The 20,437-nt window shown below is 44.1% G+C and overlaps 1 protein-coding gene across 4 annotated transcripts in view; it reads left to right on the top strand.

Moving 5' to 3' along the window:
* The window catches only part of NCK1 (NCK adaptor protein 1), a 90,665-nt gene that overhangs the window by 34,303 nt on the left and 35,925 nt on the right, over window positions 1-20,437 (top strand). For all 4 annotated transcript variants that reach the window (XM_069975687.1, XM_069975685.1, XM_069975688.1 and 1 more), the window contains 2 exons: window positions 11,026-11,070; window positions 20,114-20,360. In XM_069975687.1, coding sequence (XP_069831788.1) covers window positions 20,132-20,360 — 229 coding nt within the window. In that variant the 5' untranslated portion in view covers window positions 11,026-11,070; window positions 20,114-20,131. The remainder of the gene's footprint in view (window positions 1-11,025; window positions 11,071-20,113; window positions 20,361-20,437) is intronic.

The raw sequence follows: 20,437 nt of genomic DNA, 5'->3' as shown, positions 1-20,437 counted from the left end.
AGACAGCTCTGCTACATCAGCTATCACTAAGACAGCTCTGCTACATCAGCTATCACTAAGACAGCTCTGCGGCATCAGCTATCACTAAGACAGCTCTGCGGCATCAGCTATCACTTAGACAGCTCTGCGGCATCAGCTATCACTAAGACAGCTCTGCTGCGTCAGATAACACTAAGACAGCTCTGCTACATCAGATAACACTAAGACAGCTCTGCTGCACCACCCATCACTAAGACAGCTCTGCTGCATCAGATAACACTAAGACAGCTCTGCTGCATCAGATATCACTAAGACAGCTCTGCTGCATCAGATATCACTAAGACAGCTCTGCTGCATCAGATATCACTAAGACAGCTCTGCTGCATCAGATAACACTAAGACAGCTCTGCTGCATCAGATAACACTAAGACAGCTCTGCTGCATCAGATAACACTAAGACAGCTCTGCTGCATCAGATAACACTAAGACAGCTCTGCTGCATCAGATAACACTAAGACAGCTCTGCTGCATCAGATAACACTAAGACAGCTCTGCTACATCAGATATCACTAAGACAGCTTTGCTACATCAGATAACACTAAGACAGCTCTGCTACATCAGCTATCACTAAGACAGCTCTGCTACATCAGATAACACTAAGACAGCTCTGCTACATCAGCTATCACTAAGACAGCTCTGCTACATCAGCTATCACTAAGACAGCTCTGCTGCATCAGATAACACTAAGACAGCTCTGCTGCATCAGATAACACTAAGACAGCTCTGCTGCATCAGATAACACTAAGACAGCTCTGCTGCATCAGATAACACTAAGACAGCTCTGCTGCATCAGCTATCACTAAGACAGCTCTGCTGCATCAGCTATCACTAAGACAGCTCTGCTGCATCAGCTATCACTAAGACAGCTCTGCTGCATCAGCTATCACTAAGACAGCTCTGCTGCATCAGCTATCACTAAGACAGCTCTGCTACATCAGCTATCACTAAGACAGCTCTGCTGCACCACCCATCACTAAGACAGCTCTGCTACACAGGATCCCACACACTACAGCCGATCTTATCTGCTCCTCTCAGTCCCGGCCACCTCCCCCACCTGCCAGCCGGCTGGATCCTCACATGTGCTGCACTTCTCCCGGCCTCTCTCCCGGACATCCCGCTCTCCCTCTCCAGCCGCTCTCCTCTGTGCAGCTCCGGTTCCTCTCCCGGACCTCCCGCTCTCCCTCTCCTCCGTCCTCTCTCCCGGACCTCCCGCTCTCCCTCCAGCCTTCTCCTCCGTCCTCCTCTCCCGCTCTCCCTCTCCAGCCGCTCTCCTCCGTGCAGCTCCGGCTCCTCGGCATAAATCATCTCTCTGATAAGAGTCTGGCGGAGCCGGACTCTGTTATCAGAGAGACACCAGCAGCGGGGGTCTGTTACACACAGTAGCCGACCCCCCGCTGTATATGGAGCGGGCTCAGGAGGGGTCAGATGCCGCTGTCAGTGTGACAGCGGCATCTATATACTTAAATAGCCGGCACTAGCAATAGCTAAGTGCCGGCTATTTGAAATTGGCGCCAATGGGAGCGGAGGGAGGGAGAGCAGAGGAGGAGACTGCAGGGGGCAGGGGGAGGCACATAGAGAACACGGCCGGCGCTCAGCTAGCCGCCCACCGTGTTCTCTGCTTAACTTAAAGTTTCGATACCAGGAAATCCTGGTATCAAACCGTTTTTTTGCCCGAAATATCGATAGTAGTATCGATATTTCGGTGCATCGTGCATCCCTACTCCTAAGCAGTTCAGGCAAGATGGCTATCCCTCATAATAATGTTATATATTTGTTGTTGTTTTTATTTTGTATTTTTTTTTTTTTTTTATCACAAAAAAATATGCATGTTCTAGGTGTTGCCTTTTAAATGGTTGCATTGATCCAGGAGTATATGGATCTGTATTTAGCATTAGTGATCAGCAGCATTATTGCTTTTCCCCTAATCCTTTCATGTTGCAAATTATGTCAACGACCTTGTATCAGGTAAGGGAAAAAAAAGGGTCACGACCAGGTAGCAGCTGATGTCAGGTCAGTGGAATGTAATGTGTTTTTTTTTTTTTTTTAAATTTTCGAAAACTTTTCTGTTCTCACCACTGACTGTATACTTTAAACATTGCGTGCAGGGTCTTCTAACATTTGGAGTGAAGTAATAAGCTTAATAAAGGGTAACAGGGAAAGCATTTCTCAGACTGTAATGTTTCAAAGGGCCTATAGGGAGCACATGTGATGAAGCCATAGAGATTGCTATATGGACAAACAAGATTAATGTGTAGATGTGCCACCAGTGATCTTGGTCAGTAAATTTTTCTATTTTGCGGTCCCCCCCCCCCCTACGTCATTTAAAAAGCTTGTCAATGTGGTAGTAACCGATAGAGGAAGTAGTGGTTAGTCTTGTCAGGCCTCCTCGCTCCTTCGCTGATCTCCTTCTAGTGATATTTTATCCCTGAGCTTCACACTACTAAGATGAGTAGCCTGGTCGGTTTCAATGGTTATGCTGCTAGCCTTAATCACGGAAAAGACTTTGGTTATTACACAGATCGGGTGCCAAGAAGTGAAGATAAGTTGGGACTTTGAGTTTCTGCTGTTTAAAAAAAAAAAAAAAAATCTCACTATAAAACCCCTTGAAATTAGAGGTCAAATATCTTGAATCCATTGATATGTTATGTTTGGGTGCACACAGTGCTACCAGGTATGGCTAGAACTTACAATAAAAACAATTGCGAGTACAGAGAGTCACGGATCAATGTGTCCATCAATCACATGACTGCCTTCTCTCTGTGAGTGCTCATATGGTCTGGGATACACAGGACATTCTGTTTTCTGACTCTTTCCTGTTTTTTTTGTGGAAAAAATTCAGAAGACAGGAAGTGCCATGTTCTCTATGATGGCTTAAAAATAAATAATGAATGTAAATTGCAAACTTGCTTTATATCGCATCTACTGTTGATTAGGGTAGCTTCACACTCACCGTATCCCAGCAAATTTTTTTTTGTGGATCTGCAGCGGATTAGATCTCAGTAACCTAACACTGCATCAAATCTGCTGCGGATCCTGTACCTGTGAATCCACCCTTATGGTAGCTTCACACATACCGACTCACAGCGTTAATAACGCTGCGAGTCAGCTAGGTCCTGGCAGATCACTTTCATTACATACACCCAGCGGTCTGAACGACCGCTGCGTGTATGTAATTCTGCCGGCCGCTTAACCCCTTCAGCTGCGCCCCGCCACCCGCTTTGTAAACATTACCTGTCCACGCTGCACGGGGTCCCGGCGTACTGCTCTCCTGCCCGGCCAATCAGTGTGTTGCCCTGCCGCAGCCACTGATTGGCCAGGCGAGAGCAGCAGTTTCTGAAATACTCAGACCAGCCCTTCTGGCACCAACAACCATGCCACGTTCAAAGGCACTCAAATCACCTTTGTTCCCCATACTGATGCTCGGTTTGAACTGCAGGAGATTGTCTCGACCATGTCTACATGCCTAAATGCCGCCATGTGTTTGGCTGATTAGAAATTAAGTGGTAACGTGCAGTTGGACAGGTGTACCTAATAAAGTGGCCGGTGAGTGTGTGTAATATATATATATATAATACACACACACACACACACCTATTACGGGAAATGCTTATAAAGTGCTTTTTTTTCCTGCACTTACTGCATCAAGGCTTCATTTCCTGGATAACATAGTGATGTCACTTCCTGGATAAAATGGTGATGTCACAACCCGACTCCCAGAGCTGTGCGGGCTGAGGCTGCTGGATAGGATGATGGCAGGGGGACACTGAGGGACACAGAGCATCCCTCTGCCATCATCCTCTCCAGCAGCCACAGCCCACACAGCTCTGGCAGTCGGGTTGTGACATCACCATGTTATCCAGGAAGTGACATCACCATGTTTATCCAGGAAGTGACATCACCATGTTTATCCAGGAAGTGACATCACCGTGTTTATCCAGGAAGTGACATCACCGTGTTTATCCAGGAAGTGACATCACCGTGTTATCCAGGAAGTGACATCACCATGTTATCCAAGAAGTGAAGCCTTGATGCAGTACTAAGTGCAGGGAAAAAAGCACTTTATAAGCATTTCCTGTAATAAGTGTATATTGGTGATTTGTATAACTTTTGGGGGGAAATACAATACTTTAATAAAAATTTTCCCCGGACTTCTCCTTTAAGCACTGTTTTTCTACAGAATATCCAGCACATATGGATAAGATCTGTTATCGATTTTACTTCTACAAATCCAAAGATAAAACCGCAGTTCTGTCCCCCGTGGATCCAGCGAGCTTCTTCAGAGCAGTATGGAATTGTGATCCCTATTACCTTGCTGAACGTGTTATGTCTTGTTGCTCTTGTCATATTTGATCAGAAGAATGCTTCACTTTGTCAGCCCTGTCAGTGCTGGGAAGAAGCTTGTACTGTACGTTGGGAATTCAGGTCATGCCAGTTGCTGTATATCAGATCGGCCTTTAAGTTGTAAGTGCAGGTGCATGACGGTGCAGCACAAGCATTCGCAGCCTTTGCACCTGCCTTTCGGGCACTGGAAATGCTGATATATCAGGGGGTGTTCCTGTGGTTTAGCACATCTTATATCTTATTTTATGAAGTGTGATGTAGGATGTTCAGTTGCAGTTACGTAGAACTAGAAGTTTACAAATGGATAAAAAGTGAAACTTTAAGTGCATTCAGAGGCCGATAACCGAGCAAGAGAGATGGCCGTGATAAGCAGACAAATGTATATATAAATATAGGATTTTATTTTATTTTCTTCCTTAACTTCCTCCTTGTTTGTCAAAGCCTCTTGAGTGAATGAGTCAGCGTCAAACAATGCACTGTCTCACTCAGCATTTCGCCTGCAGCGTTTTTCACATGAAAGTCATGCTACCTAAGGCTGTGTTCACATGGGACCGCCAGTGGATTTGCATGCACAAAACCTCCAATGTATAAGAGTGGATAATCCCGTGTTAAGATTAAGACGTCTTTTACACTCTGCAGAAAGTGACCTGCAGTCTGGATTTTAAACGTGTCCGTCACCTTTTTTTTTTTTTTTTTTTTTTTTTTTTTTTTAAGAAATGGGTTTTTATTGCAAGCAGTTTTGCAATATACTCTTTATTTATTTTATTTTAAGTTTTCCTTCTATTTTTATCTTACATAGGGCAAAACTGTGGGCCATGCTCCCTCTGTGCCGATATTTGGTCTTTTCTCTGCTCAAAAAAAGACCAAACACAGGAAGTCCCAGTATTTGGTGCGCTCACACAAGAAAAGACACCTGTTCATCATGCAGGTTATATATCAATTGGGGGCAATTAACATGGGCTATTCATATTATCAGCTATGCAGCTTACCAGTAGACAATGCTCTTTGTAATGTAACAATTTAGTTAGTATAATGTCACTGTGGTTACAGAGGTTTTGGTCCTGTGTGACAGGAGAGCTGACCATACAATGCGAGTGGCCCCAAGTAGCCTTATGTATAATTTAGATTTAAATTGATACTGTCCCCCACCCCCCCTTCCCTCATTCTCATTTCATTTCATCGGTGGACAGTGTCTTCTAGGCGGGTCTTTGGGGCAGTCGGGCCTCCTCTCCCTGCTAGAGAAAGTGCTCAACGGCCGTGAAGCTCTATCTAGGTTGACACCGTCCACTGATGAAATGAAGCTATTTTGGAGCAGAAAGAAAACGCAGTCAGGTTTTATACAGGTATATATGTTGCGGTAAAATGATAGAATTCAGGGATTTGATCAAATCCTGGGAAATGATGAAATGGCCGAGCCCTTCCATCATTTCCCTGTAGAAAGTCAGTGATTTATTAATTAGCACGACAATAGTCATTGAAACTGAATTTATTTATTCTAAACGAATTAACAAAGGAAACAGGTAGCTAAGCTGATAATTTTTAGGGAGCAGGAGGCATCATCACACAGCACACGGGACCGGAGGCGGACAGGGGAGCAGAACGGGGAGCAGGAGGCATCATCACACAGCACGCGGGATCGGAGGCGGACAGGGAAGCAGAGCCGGGAGCAGGAGGCATCATCACACAGCACACGGACCGGAGGCAGACAGGGGAGCAGGGAGGCATCACACAGCACGCGGGACCGGAGGCAGACAGGGGAGCAGAATGGGGAGCAGGGAGGCATCATCACACAGGACCGGAGGCAGAATGGGGAGCAGGGAGGCATCATCACACAGGACCGGAGGAGGACGGGAGCAGAGCCGGGAGCAGGAGGCATCATCACACAGCACATGGACCGGAGGCAGACAGGGGAGCAGAACGGGGAGCAGGGAGGCACCATCACACAGGACCAGAGGAGGACAGGGGAGCAGAACGGGGAGCAGGGAGGCATCATCACACAGGACCGGTGGAGGACAGGGGAGCAGAGCCGGGAGCAGGAGGCATCATCACACAGGACCGGAGGAGGACAGGGGAGCAGAGCCGGGAGCAGGAGGCATCATCACACAGCAAGCAGAGGAAGCAGGAGGCATGTTGCAGGGAAAATATAATATGGGCAGCATCTAAGCTTGTGGATGGTGCGGAGAACTGCACATAGGGTAAGGCGGGGTGGCAATAAAACTTTAAACATAAAGTGAGTGTATTGCAGCTGCTTGCGATCACAACCCCTGTTGATTTTTTTTTAATTTTTTTAGCCATAGTAATGTTATAGGTTAAGGGTCCGTGACATAGCAGTGATAGGATGTGGTTGTGGTAATCCCATGACTGACTGTTTCCCTAAGGCAGCCATGGAGCTTGTGGTATTACTGAAGACATGAGGGTACATCTCCACCAAAAATCTGTTTTTGATTAAGTCAGGAGATTGGGGGCTGATTCCATCTTTTCCTCTGGGGCTCTGCAATGTCTATGTAGGTACCTATACCTATATCTACCCTATGCAAATATAAATGTCACCATGAGGGAAGTGGCTTCTTGCTCCCATCAGTCTTACGCTTGTTTGATCTTGCTTGATTTCTGATGGCTATGACTCTGCTTGAAACGAGTAGACGATAAGATGAGATTTGAAGAATTTCATTTGTGGATACAGTGATTTTGGTGCAGCTCATACACATCCTGTTACAACCTGCTATAAAGTCACTTACACATCTTTTCTAGTAATTCTTTATCAGATGGATGACTATCATGGGAATGTTTTTTGTCATTGACCGCTCAACCTGTAACGGCTCCTCACATCTGCTTTAATTGCACAGTGACGGCCTCACTGCTGTCTAAGCCAGTGCTTCCCAACCTTTTCCACCTCAGGGCACCCCTTGGGGAAAAAAATTTAGCTTGGGGCACCCCTACCAGAAAATGTTCTATAAAATACAAAAAAATGCCAGTTAGTGACTCACAGGTGATGTTTTCTGTGATCTGAGGCATTCGCTTTCGTTTTCTTCTCCATCTGGCCCAGACCTCTATGATGATTTCATGCAGCTACAATTCACCTCTTCAGAACCTGCCGGGCAAACATCTTAGGCTCCGCACATTTCTAGCAACTTTATTTCCTTTCTCTCTCATGCTCTGCCTCCCATATAGTAATGATGTCCTCTGATGTGCCCTCCGTATAGTAATAATGCCCCCTGCTGTGCCCCAATATAGTAAAAACGCCACCTGTACTGTGCCCCAATATAGTAATAATACCCCTGTTGTGCACCTTATAATAAAAATGCTCACTATTTTGCCCTCCCTAATATTAATGCTCCTTATACAGTGTCATTCCTAGTAATAATGCCCCCCATGCTGTCCCTCTCAGCAGTAATACCCCCCATGCTGTTCCCCTCGGTAATAACACCCTCCATGCTGTTGCCTCCATAGAAATAATGCTCCCTATGCTGTGCCACTTACAATACTAAGCCCCCTTATGCTGTGCCACTCACAATACTAAGCTGCCTATGCTGTGCCACTCACAATACTAAGCCCCCATGCTGTGCCACTCACAATACTAAGCCCCCCACATGCTATGCATCAATAAAAAAAACTAAACAAAGAACCTCATACTCACCTATTCCGGATGCAGGGAACAGCTCTTCTGCTGCTTCTGGCTGCATCCTGTGTGCCGCAGGGACGGAACCTCCGGCAGGTGTGATGACTTCACATCACGCCTGCCGGTGAGGGCACGTCCCGGAGTCATATAGGCTGCAGACAGGAAGTGTCAGCAGCCTATGGGATTGAATGTAGGAGCAGGACGCTAGAATCGCTGGTCTAAGCTTTGATGGGACCGCTTCTCAGTGCTGGTATAGAAGACAGTGGTGGCCTTTGCACTATGCTGCTATTCACAGTCTGATATCACTGGGTTTATGACATTCACAGCCGCCTTTTCTTTTTTTTTTTTTTTTTTACAGAAACCTTTTGTCACTTTAATGTTTCCTGAACCACAAGTGGAGGTCCCAGATGACTTATTCCCACCCACCAGCCATGATTGATAGGCCTCTCTTTGTTCGGGTGTAGGGATACATATTTTAATCAAGGCCGGTGGGACAGGGAGAAGCCAAAAAGGACCACCCCAATGACTTGTGGGTATAGGCAGCATGAAAGTGATGACAGGCGTCCTTCAACTGTCTGTAGAGAAGCGCGGTTAGAGAGATCTACTATATAAATTACATGCACCCAGCACAGGCGTGGGCAATTAAATTTCCCATGAGGCCACACTTAATACAGTTCTACCCAATAGTGTCCCATATACTGTACTATCATATACTATCCATTAACAGTAATATATGGTTTAGTTTTACTTCTCTAAGTAAGAGGTCACATTCCAATTCTGGCCAGATGACATGACGGACTGGGGCATGAGCTGAAATACTCTTAGAAAGTGATTGAAGTTACAGATCCAGAATTATAGATGATGGTAATTGCTTATTGTACTGAAATCTATATTAATGATCCTGTGCCTGTGATAAAACTGCACTGTTCATCCTGAGCTTCCTGATTCATATACATGAAAGCAGAACTACTATTAACAAGTGATTGGAGTTACAGATTTAATATATGATGATGATGATGATGACGACATATTATATACAGCAGATTATCCAGGAGATGTTAGGTACAATAGTCCCCAGGTGCTCAGTCTGTGTAGTTGCAGCAGAAGTAGGTGCTGATCGCTACACCCCACCCCCACCCGTGAGTAGTGGAGCAGGAGACACAAGTACTTTACTTACACTGTTAGGGCCCTATTCCACCGGACGATTATCGTTCGCATAATCGTTAACTATCTAAAATGACCGCTATTGCAAAAGACATGAAAACGTTCACTCATTTCCATGGAACGATAATCGTTACTTATGATCGTATTTGCAATCGTTTTTTCTTCGCTATTGCGTTCGTATCTACTGCGAACGACCGAACAACGTCTTATTCAATGCAAACGTTTTGCGAACGAGCAACGATAAAAATAGGTCCAGGTCTTATAAAGCGATCAACGATTTCTCGTTCGGTCGTTAATCGTTAACTGCATTTCAACCGAACAATTATCGTTTAGATTCTAACGATAATCTGAACGATAATCGCCCGGTGGAATAGGGCCCTTAGTTTGGTTACACCCCAGCCTCCTCTCCGGCCCAGGAGTGCCGCTCCCCGCAGTCTGTCCTTAATCTTTGTTTACCATGCAGTGATGGACACAAAGCAATTCTGGGGCCCCGTAGCACAGATACTCTGACGCAGGCCGATCAGAGCTGGTCTGCGGGACGGACAGTGCCCAGGTCTGCCCTAGCATGCCACCATGTGGTTGGATGACCGCATAACATGTTAAGGCATTTTAAGAGGGACTTGAGGAGGACTTGACACCCAGTTGTTTAGTTGTGTAGAGAGCACTGTGGCCCCACACTCACCAGCCAGGGATGGGGATCGAGGGAGAATGATTCCATGCCACCCTCACACATAAAAATTAGCAACAGGAAATAGGGTAGAACATAACAAAAAAAGTCTCGTCCTTGGCTCCCGTCCTACACCAATGTGGAGCGCCCCAGAGGAAGCACTGCCATAATGTCCTAATACATTGAGCATCAGTTACTGCTTTCTGTTTTTAATGTGTGTGTACATTATTATGGGGGCTGCCATCTTGCCTAAACTCTTTTTATTAGCATTTAGAGAAATCCTTTACAGCAAGCCCTCGGGACACAGATACAATGAACAGGAAGTGTGAGCTTAGTTTTGGGTTTAATGGTCGGAATGAAAACTTCATGATTTCATTATTTTATAGTATAAAATGTAAAGTTCTCAAAAAAGAACAGGTCTTTTTCTCGTGACACTATGGGGGAGATTTATCAAAGGGTGTAAAATTTAGACTGGTGCAAACTGCCCACAGCGACCAATCACAGCTCAGCTTTCCTTTCAGCACTGCCTAAAGCTGAGTTGTGATTGGTTGCTGTGGGCAGTTTGCACCAGTCTAAATTTTACACCCTTTGATAAATCTCCCCCATTGCCTTTAAAACGAATGTACCGTCGGGTAAATAGTTTTAAGCTTTTTTACATGATTAGACTGGCGCGGGGATGCCGGAGCCGTGGTGCTTTTTTTGAAATGCAACCTGGCCCGGCCTGAAGCACTGGAGGCGGCCCGCCCGCCCCCAGTGTGACGCAACCCCTTCCCCTCTTTGAATCCAATTAGCTGCGTCACAGAGGGGAGTGCTTTAGGCTGGGCCGGTGCCCCACTATAGACAGGCACTGTGCGCGGGGATCGGGCCGTGGTTCAAAAAGAGCACCGCAACACTGACACCCCCGCGTTGGTGCCGGTCTGTTCATGTAAAAAAAACTTAAAGCAATTTTCCTCATGGTACATTCACTTTAAAGGGGTTTACATGTTACAAGGATATGCTACCTCTTCAAGCTCAGTGTATTGTTCAACAGGGGTAACAGTGGGTGGTCCCTCAGCATTATGCCAGCACTGTCTATGATGAGCTCTTTAATTGTTATTTCTTGTGTCTGTAGCGCTCCTTACCTTTCATCCATGTTTTATATCTGTGCTTTGTGTCCTTTTTTTCCCTTCTAATTTTTGTGTAATTTTTTCTTTAGGTAGATCTCAGGATTTGGAAAACTGAAAGATTTGATGTGGCGAAGGTACGCAAATAACTGTGTGATATGTTTTATTGTAAAACATGTATTTTTGTTTGTTTTTTGCATAGTCTATATTTTATATTCTGCTAGGTAGTTTACAATCACAAGGTGACTTTGACGTTAGGGTATGGTCACATGACAGAAATACGCCCCTCTGATTTTGGCACAGAATCTCTGTGTTGTAATTTACACAGTGCTTTTTTTTTTTTCAACGTAAATTTTAGTTTATAGTTATATTGTTAGTTGTAGGCTGACTAAAATTGCATAATATGTATATATCTCTAAGGCCCCTGGATGTAGCCGTGGCAAGCAGAATGACTGTGATATCCTCCAGAACTTTCACTGTTTTAGGTTCTAGGACTGATGAAATTGTCCAAACTCTTCCCTGTCTTAGTTTAGATATATGGTTATACCAGGAAGGTTTACATTTACTTATTGTAGACTTATCTGCTGGAAGCTTGTTCCAAGCACCTACTACTCTTTCCGCAAAATATTCTCATGTTACCCCTTATCCTTCTCCCAACTAACCCCTGACTTTGTCCCTTCTTTTTGTGTTCAGTTTCTTAAAGCGACTCTGTACCCACAACCTGACCCCCCCCCCCAAAACCACTTGTACCTTCGGATAGCTGCTTTTAATCCAAGATCTGTCCTGGGGTCCGTTCGGCAGGTGATGCAGTTATTGTGCTAAAAACAGCTTTTAAACTGGCAGCTCCGTGCCCAACGGAAGTATCTGTGCCCTAACTTTGCACCACCCCTCCGTCCCTTCTCCCCACCCTTTTCATCATTAGATATGCCACTGAAACATTTTCTCCATGCTGACCATTTGCACAAGTGTCTTAACGATCCAGCCCATGTGCCGGGCTGCCACAGCTGATGAATAGGAGGCAATCTGCCTGGAGCATTCCTAATGGTGAGGAGTGATGCAGAGAAAGTGATAAAAAACACAGGTACAGTGACTCCAGCGCTGCTACCGTAGGACCATCACAGGATTCCGATAGTTAAGATATTAGAGGATTTATCTAATATCTTAAATCCTCTAATATCTTAACTATCGGAATCCTGTGATGGTCCTACGGTAGCAGCGCTGGAGTCACTGTACCTGTGTTTTTATCACTTTCTCTGCATCATTCCTATACGGGCCCCCGGTGGGAGCATCCCGTCCGTTGGTACGTCTAGCTTAGCAGCTACCGGGATCTGGACATTTCTACACTTCTTAACCCTCTTTGGGTGATACGCATCAAGCCCAAGTGGCTCCCTACCCACTATCCCATTCATCCTAAGGTGTTACACGAGGCGCCGGTGCCTGTGTTTTTTTGCTCTCTTTCTTTTAGTTAATGGTGAGGAGGGCGGAGAGGAGGGACAGAGAGGTTGTGCCAGCCTAATGCACACACAATCTAGGCCACTCCCGTAGGGCACGGGGCTGCCAGTTTAAAAGTTGTTTTTTAGCACAACAACTGCATCACCTGCCGAACGGACCCCAGGACAGATCTTGGATTAAAAGCAGTTATCCGAAAGTACAAGTTGTTTGGGGGGGTCAGATTGCGCTTTAATAAAAAATGTCATCCAGTACTTATCAGCTGCTATTGCTCATCTCTATTCTTTGTAGTCTGATACGGTGTTCTCTACTGCCCCCTTTGTCCATGTCAGGAACTGTCCAGAGCAGGAGAGGTTTGCTACTGCTCTGTTCAGTTCCTGACATACGCAGAGTTGGCAGCAAAGAGCACTGTGTCAGACTGGAAATTTTTGAATTTTTTTTTTTTTTTTTTTAGTGAAAGTCGCTTACAGATCTCTTTATTTAAAAAAAAAACAAACAAAAAAAACCTTGCCTATAAGTGACATGCTTGGAATGTTTTCTCTGCATTGCTTAACTAGATGTGGTAAGTGTTTGTTTGTTTTTTTTCATTGTACTTTCTACTTCCTTTTATTTTTGCCTGTACAGTATAAAAGTAACATGGAGTTAAGCAATCTGAAAAGTACTGAGAGGAGAATGTGACTCGGTAATTGCGCCTTGTGCAACCTTAGAAATAACGAATCCCTCAGCGCCGCCAATAGAGACCAGCCAGGGTACAGACCTTTAACGTTGTCTGTACAAATATACCTGGCTCCAGGCGTGTAGATCTACAGTAAACAGGATTCTGAATGGCAGTGGATGACTTTGACAAGAAAAATGATTCTTACTTGTTATAGAGATTAAATGGAGCTAATGTGAGTGAGGGGATTAAATAGATATTTGCAACCTGCTCCTAGTAACAGACTACAGTCCCCCTCAATGAGGCTCTGTGTATGTACCAGGAGAAGCTAAATGTTAAACATATGCCTAGGGCTCATCTGAGAGATACCACCGGCTGCCTTTTTGTCCTTAGTCGGGGTGGTATACATGAGCATATCCCGCAGGCTGCACTCCTATATACAAAAATAATATATACCACATGGTATATGTTTTTATTTTCTCTTCTTCTGGGTATATGTCTAGATATATTTCTTGAATATTCCTCCAATAATTGGGCTCTGGTGGGGTGTGTACAGGACCTAATACATACAATATGGGACCCATCAATGCTGCCGCCTGCATTAGCTCTCATATATAACACAAGTTCATTCCTGTACTGATACAGACGCTGTATAATCTCCTCTGTACAGTGCATACACACACCAATGATGCCTCTGTGTATGATCTCTCCTCTCCTTGCCTCTGCAGTTTCTTAGTTCTCTTCTCCCTCTCTTAGTTTTCTTTACTGCGTGCAAACCTCTTACCCTCCTATATTTGACACAGTGGAGGGAGGGGGGAGGGAGAATGGGGATCATATGAGTGACAGCGGGCAGGAACAATGTGATGTATAGGGTTTATATCAGAAGCAGCAGCACAACCAGCTATGTAAAGGGGTTTCACACACTACAACTTTTTATTTTTTTTAATTTTTTATTCACCGATATTGTACAATTTCAGGAAGGTCCACATTAGAGATTTTTCCTTTCAATAATGCGTTGCAAAAACATTCTTCCTCCTCATCAAACATCATTTTTGGACATAATAAAGGCTCCCCCTCCCCCATGCTGGACAAGATCAGTCTCCACTACTTCCTACCTCATCTCACCACTATAGGCTGCAGTGCCCTCAGTATTCTTCTCTTTGCTGCTACCGTAATGGTTCCTTTCTGTGACATCCTTCTGATATATCTTTTCAGTCAAGCATGCGGTGGCAGAACAAATCACGCAACGGAACAGCATGTGTGCCAGGAAGTAGGGGATCGCCTACTGATGGAACCTGACTACAAAGGAGACTATTTGTAGTCAGACTCCACTTGGAAATCACATGATTCTGTACCCCAGTAGCAAATACACCCTGGATGGAAATACAATGTAGGATGATATAGTAACTATATTATAAAGTGGTGTATTGTTATATTTTGTTGCCATTGGCCAAAATATGTGTGTAAAATAGGTGTTGCTTACACTGGAGTTTTAATGCTGGGATTTGGAGATGTCAAAAGATGTTCTATTTGACTTGTCATGAGCAAAGACCTACAAATCTTTGTTTTGTGATTTATCTTGTTTTTAGGTTTTCTATCATTATCGGAGTACTTTCTATTTATTTCTCAACAACCTACAGGAAAAACTTTTGCATCACCCTTTTTGCTTCTCCTTTCTTCTCTCTGCAAAGAATGAAACTTTTCTTAGAAAATAGTTAAGTTCAGCAATCTGGAGTGTGGAGGAGAGGTTAGTGCAAGCGTGAAAAGATTGAAATGCTTCCATCATCATTGTCCTCCCGCAACTTTTCTGTTATTCTGACAGTAATAGGCTGCTTGTCCCATAGTGTCTAGTAGGCCTTTTTTCTGTGTAAACTTATGAGATCCCTCTATGTAAAGTCTTCAGAGTTCTTTCTCTTGACTTTTCACCTTTCCACCAGAGGCAAATGTAAAAAAAAAAAAAAACTTGAAGGGATTTGAATTACATTACAAGAGAGCGAGCTGTGGCAGAAATTGACATTTTTATGGTGATGTTAAATTCCTGATTTCCTATTTTAGCCTTTTTTTCCTCCTTTTAAATAGATACACAAGGAACCATGAGGGGGCGCTGTATGTCCTTCATTTTCCATCTAATGTACAGACTCTATATACTGCAAATGGAAAACTTTATAGCATTTGGCAATGTCTTGTCTCTTTTATGCTGGATTCTTTGTCCTTATAATAGCTTTTATGTAGTGTGTGTGTGCTTGTTATATATTTTCTCCAAAAAATAGGACAGGGTCTCAAAATATTTTTTTTTCCTCCAAAAAAAGGCTAGGGCTTATTTATTTTTATTTTTTTCTGTGTACCTCTACACTGTGGCCCCACTCTATATGATAGTTCCCCGCCATACTGTATGCCCAAGTATGTTCCCCTATAGTTAGGCCTCCATACTGCATACTATCCCCTACAGGTTGTCCCCATACTGTATACCTCCCTCTCCCCCTCTGCAGCTAGTCACTATACTGTATACCCCCCTCTATTTCTCTGGAGGTAGTCCCCATAGTGTATACCTCAATCTCCCCTCTGAAAGCAGTTTCCATACTGTATACCTCACTACCCCCTCTTCAGTTGTTTTCCCTATACTGTATACATCCTCCCTCCTGCAGGTAGTCCCCATACTTTATACTTCCCCCCCCCCCCCCTCCGTAGTTGGCCCGCGTATCCTCGATCCCTCCAAATATTTAATGTCCCCTACTATGCACCATGTTACCCCTCCTGCCTGTGTTGTGCAAGTGGGGCGTAAAAAGTCTGGCACTGATTGACTGATGCTCAGCCACCCAGTGTTAGGGATCTGGTCAGCTGACTATAAATAGGGATTATTTTTGGAGTAATTATTATATTTTAAGCCTACTATAAAAAGCCTGCAATAAAAATGCCAATATTGGTGCATGGCGGTTTTGTTTTTTTGGACTCCAAAACACTGCAGCCAGTAGGAATATATTATGGCCTTTTTGTGTTTGGAGTTGTATTAGGGCTGCTTGTCATTTTTTCTGTTTGGTAGTTGCTCCTTTTTTTTTCTCTCTCTTTTTTCTTCAAGAGATAGTGTTTTTTTTTTTCCCCCCCGCCCATAGACTTTTATGGGGAAAGAAATTGCCAGAAAAATATTCATGTTTTCATCCTTGTAGGTGTTTTCCCCCAATTCTTTAATAGAATTTTTAGATTTACATGATGAAAGAATCACAGGATTTATAATGAGATAAACGGAGGTTATAAAATACCAGAAAAAAAAGCCTATACTAATGCAATAAATAAAATGCAGTAAAAACTGCTGTCAAGTATTTTTTTTTTTTTTTTTTGGGGAGCAATTGTTTCTATAGCCCCAAAAAAAGCGATTCAAAATTAGTGTGGTGGAAGGCTCAAAGTGCTCCCCCCATTGCATTCCTTCACAAAAATGAGGTAGACTTTTTGTGTCGGTAAAAAAAAAACTGATTGGTTTTGGTCCGTTTTTCTTTTCATCCGTCTTTTGAAAAAAAAAAAAAAAACCATTGCAAAAATGTAGTGTGAACCCAGCCTTACTAAGAGAGTACTGACTGCTAGACCCAACTGAAGACATGTTGCCCAAGCAGACTTTGAAAGGAGGGAAGAAGCAGGATGACCAAGCTGTTAGATGTTGGGAGCATTGGTTATGTGAGAACACACCCATAACAAACAACTTCTGGTCAGACCACCGTAGAGAGAATTGTGTGATCCTCTGACACCCTTGGTAGCTCCTATCAGTTTCCTTGTCTGCCATCCAGACACAGTCGCCCCTTCATTACACAGCCCCATGTCCCCCTGCACTATTTTCAGGTGCTTAGCAGAAGGAAATTTTGGTTACAGCCATTATGTCCTGACATCTTCAGTGGTGTCGTGAATGAGAAACCTGGACTGTTATGGGCTGGAACTGTATAGTCTTTATCTAAGACTCCAGGTTCTGTTTGGGATCTGGTGACTGGTTTTAGTATTGAGGCCTTTTAGTGAACGCTGCCTTTGTTGTGGTGTGACACACTGCCTCCTGCTGGTCAGATGATCATACGTAATAAAGTTTTATTCCATTCCAGTAATTTCTCCATGGTACATTAGTATTTTGTGTTCTTTATCTTTTATATGAATGTGCCGTGCTTACCATGTGCTTCTCTTATGGAGGCTGATAAAGTGCATTTCCATGCTTCATGATGTTTATTTGCCCTAACAGGGAATATGGACAGGGATAATGAGACAGATTCTTTTAAAGGACAACTCCAGCTCTGATTTTAAAAAAAAAAAAAACTGAACTGAAGCTCTAGTTGGTGTCTTCATTTTTCTTTACTTCCTGGTTTGGGCTTTCCCATGATGCACTTTGTCTCCTGTGATGTCTAACTCTGTAGAACTCTGTAGACTCTGTAGAACTGTTAGATGGCTTACATCTTGCTCAGCCAATAAGAGCTCAGCAACCTGAGTCATCTGACAAAGGGAGGCTGGCCTAACAGGGCTTAGACCCACCTCCCTCTTTGTCACAAAATGGCTGAGCACAGAGCAGCCTGGGGTCAACAGTCATTAGGTAAGAATGAGTTTACTTCATTTCCTGGTGGGGGGTAATGGGGGGGGGGGAAGACAGGGAAGGGAGGCAGATAGGTGATTGAAGCATATTACAAAGTTATATAACTTTGTAATGTGTTTTAATAAGGGTAGCTTCACAGGTACCGCTCGCAGCGTTAATAACGCTGCGAGTCGGCTAGGTCCATGCACGCAGTGGTCGTTCAGACCGCTGTGTGTATGTAGTGAAAGTGATCTGCCAGGACCTAGCCGACTCGGAGCGTTATTAACGCTGCGAGTCGGAACGTGTGAAGCTACCCTTACTGGAATAAAGCTGCCAAGCTGCTGATCCTGCACCACTTGTGTTCCAAAGCTTTCAAGACCAGCCAGTCCCTGTACTTACTGGTCCCTTTGGACAACGACTCACAACTACAGTAGCCGATGACTGGCTCTAGTAGGTCAATGTTGTGGCTATTGAGTAATGTGAAGAGAGACCAGGAGACTAGTGGGACCTAGGAACTGTCAGATTGCTATGATAGGTAATGTGTCATATTTGTACAGTCCTAGAGGGACTGACATATGTGTAGGGGTCCTTTTACATGACTGTTTTGTAAACAACCCATGGACCTTACTGGAAGAACCTCCAGTATTAAAAATAGGCGTCCTTGGTTTTGCAGTGAACTTGAACTGTGGCTCCCCTTCCTGACTACGTTGTTTCATGCATTGTCTTATTAGACTTAGAAACAGGAAACTGTAACACTTCTATTTTATAGCAAACAATACTCCAGCAAAGCTGCACTCATTACTTCTCCCCGTACACTGACTGCAGAGACAGACACAACCACTAAGTATGTCACACAAAGCAAAGTTCTCCCCAAATAACAAAACTTTTTTATTAATATCTGATCTTGGTAACCCGAAATTCTCGTGATCGTGGGGACCCCTGTCCCTCTGTCCTGGTAAAGGTGGTGGCATAACAGAGGGGGTATTTTGCTGTGAAGAAGTATATGATACAAAGTAAAAAAATTTATACATGTTTAGAGTGAAGGGGGGAGGCTCCTGCTGCGGGCGGGGCAGAGAGGGGGGAGGCTCCTGCTGCGGGCGGGGCAGAGAGGGGGGAGGCTCCTGCTGCGGGCGGGGCAGTGAGGGGTGGGGGCTCCTGCTTCTGGCAGGAAGGGGGTGGCTCCTGCTGCAGACTGTTTTACAGTCAGACACAGTACAGCAAGGAGCGGGGAACAGGATATGGCCTATCTTCTGGGAAACAGATAAATTTTTTTGATTGACATCTTTAATTTATTTGAAATATGAGACAAAATATCAAATGAAAGTATGAGAACATGGAAGGAATTACTGAGATTTTTTTTATTTGTGTATCCTTGTGAAGTATGAGACAAAATATCACTAACGGAAAGAATGAGAACAAGAAAGTAATTTCTGAGATCTTTTTTTACATTTTCTATGTTCAGAGTTCTTTTAAAGGTTAACTAAACATAGGTTGGAAGCACCTAACCTGCTGTTATGCTCCCACAGGTAATTTTCTGTTAGGTAAATTTTACAGTTTGTCTAGGAGAACATAAAAATAAGTCATACTCACCTGCCCCAATCCTCCGCCAAATCCTGTTCGGATGTTCCACATCCCTGCTGTTTTCTAGTTACTGTCATGTATTGATCCCACAGTGACTGTAAAAATCAGTGACTTTATTATTTTAGTCACCTTGATCCAGTTGTAATTTTTTTTTTTTTGCATGGGCTTCAGTACTCATTTTATGTGTGTTTCTTTGTATATTACTAATTGTACACTATATACGCTCATACTCTGTTTCTTCTATGATTAAAGGGGTAGTGTGGCGGTAAACAATTATTCACAGAATAACACACATTACAAAGTTATACAACTTTGTAATGTATGTTATGTCTGTGAATGGCCTCCTTCCCCGTCCCACCACCCCCACCCGTGTACCCGGAAGTGTGGTGCGCTATACATACCTGTCACATGCCGACTCGTCTCTGATCTTCAGTCTGCTATGTCTTCTTTGGCCGAATCCCTCGTCCGTCCTGAGTGCCGGACGCCCTCTGCCGCGTTTGGCTGAGCATAACTGTGCTCAGCCAAGCGCGGCTGAGCATCTGATGACGCTGAAGAGGACGGCCAGCACTCAGGACGCTCGGAGGGATTCGGCCCGGCCGTCCGAAGACTACACCGCTGACTGAAGATCGGAGACGAGTCGGCACGTAACAGGTATGTATAGCGCACCACACTTCCGGGTACACGGGTGGGGGTGGTGGGACACGGGGAAGGGGGCCATTCACAGACATAACATACATTACAAAGTTGTATAACTTTGTAATGTGTGTTACTCTGTAAATAATTGTTTACCGCCACACTACCCCTTTTAAGAAGCTATGTCATCTGTAGTGCTAAAACATAGCCTTCTATTGAGGTATAAATTAACGGAGATTTAGCATCTTGTCAACTATGTCACTTACTATGCAGCTTGTGTATGTATAAAAGAATAATAGTGTGGCGTGTTTGTCTTCCATTTCAGTGCCAATAAGATTAGAAGATGACGACAGAAGAGGTGGTTGTGGTCGCAAAGTTTGACTACGTGGCCCAGCAAGATCAGGAGCTGGACATCAAGAAGAATGAGCGCCTCCTGCTTTTGGATGACTCAAAATCCTGGTGGCGTGTTCGCAACTCCATGAACAAAACCGGCTTTGTACCTTCCAATTATGTAGAGAGGAAAAACAGCGCTCGAAAGGCCTCCATAGTAAAAAATTTAAAAGACACGTTGGGTAAGTTAATTCATTGATTATTTGCTAAGCTTTTCAGGAGTCTTGGAGGACAATGTCGCTGCTCTGTACTTTGCTGT

The sequence above is a fragment of the Dendropsophus ebraccatus genome, chromosome 6 (assembly GCF_027789765.1).
Source record: "Dendropsophus ebraccatus isolate aDenEbr1 chromosome 6, aDenEbr1.pat, whole genome shotgun sequence".
In the NCBI taxonomy this organism is placed as follows: Eukaryota; Metazoa; Chordata; class Amphibia; order Anura; family Hylidae; genus Dendropsophus; species Dendropsophus ebraccatus.
Note: the sequence above shows the minus strand (reverse complement) of the source record. Positions and strands in the feature narration are given on the sequence as shown.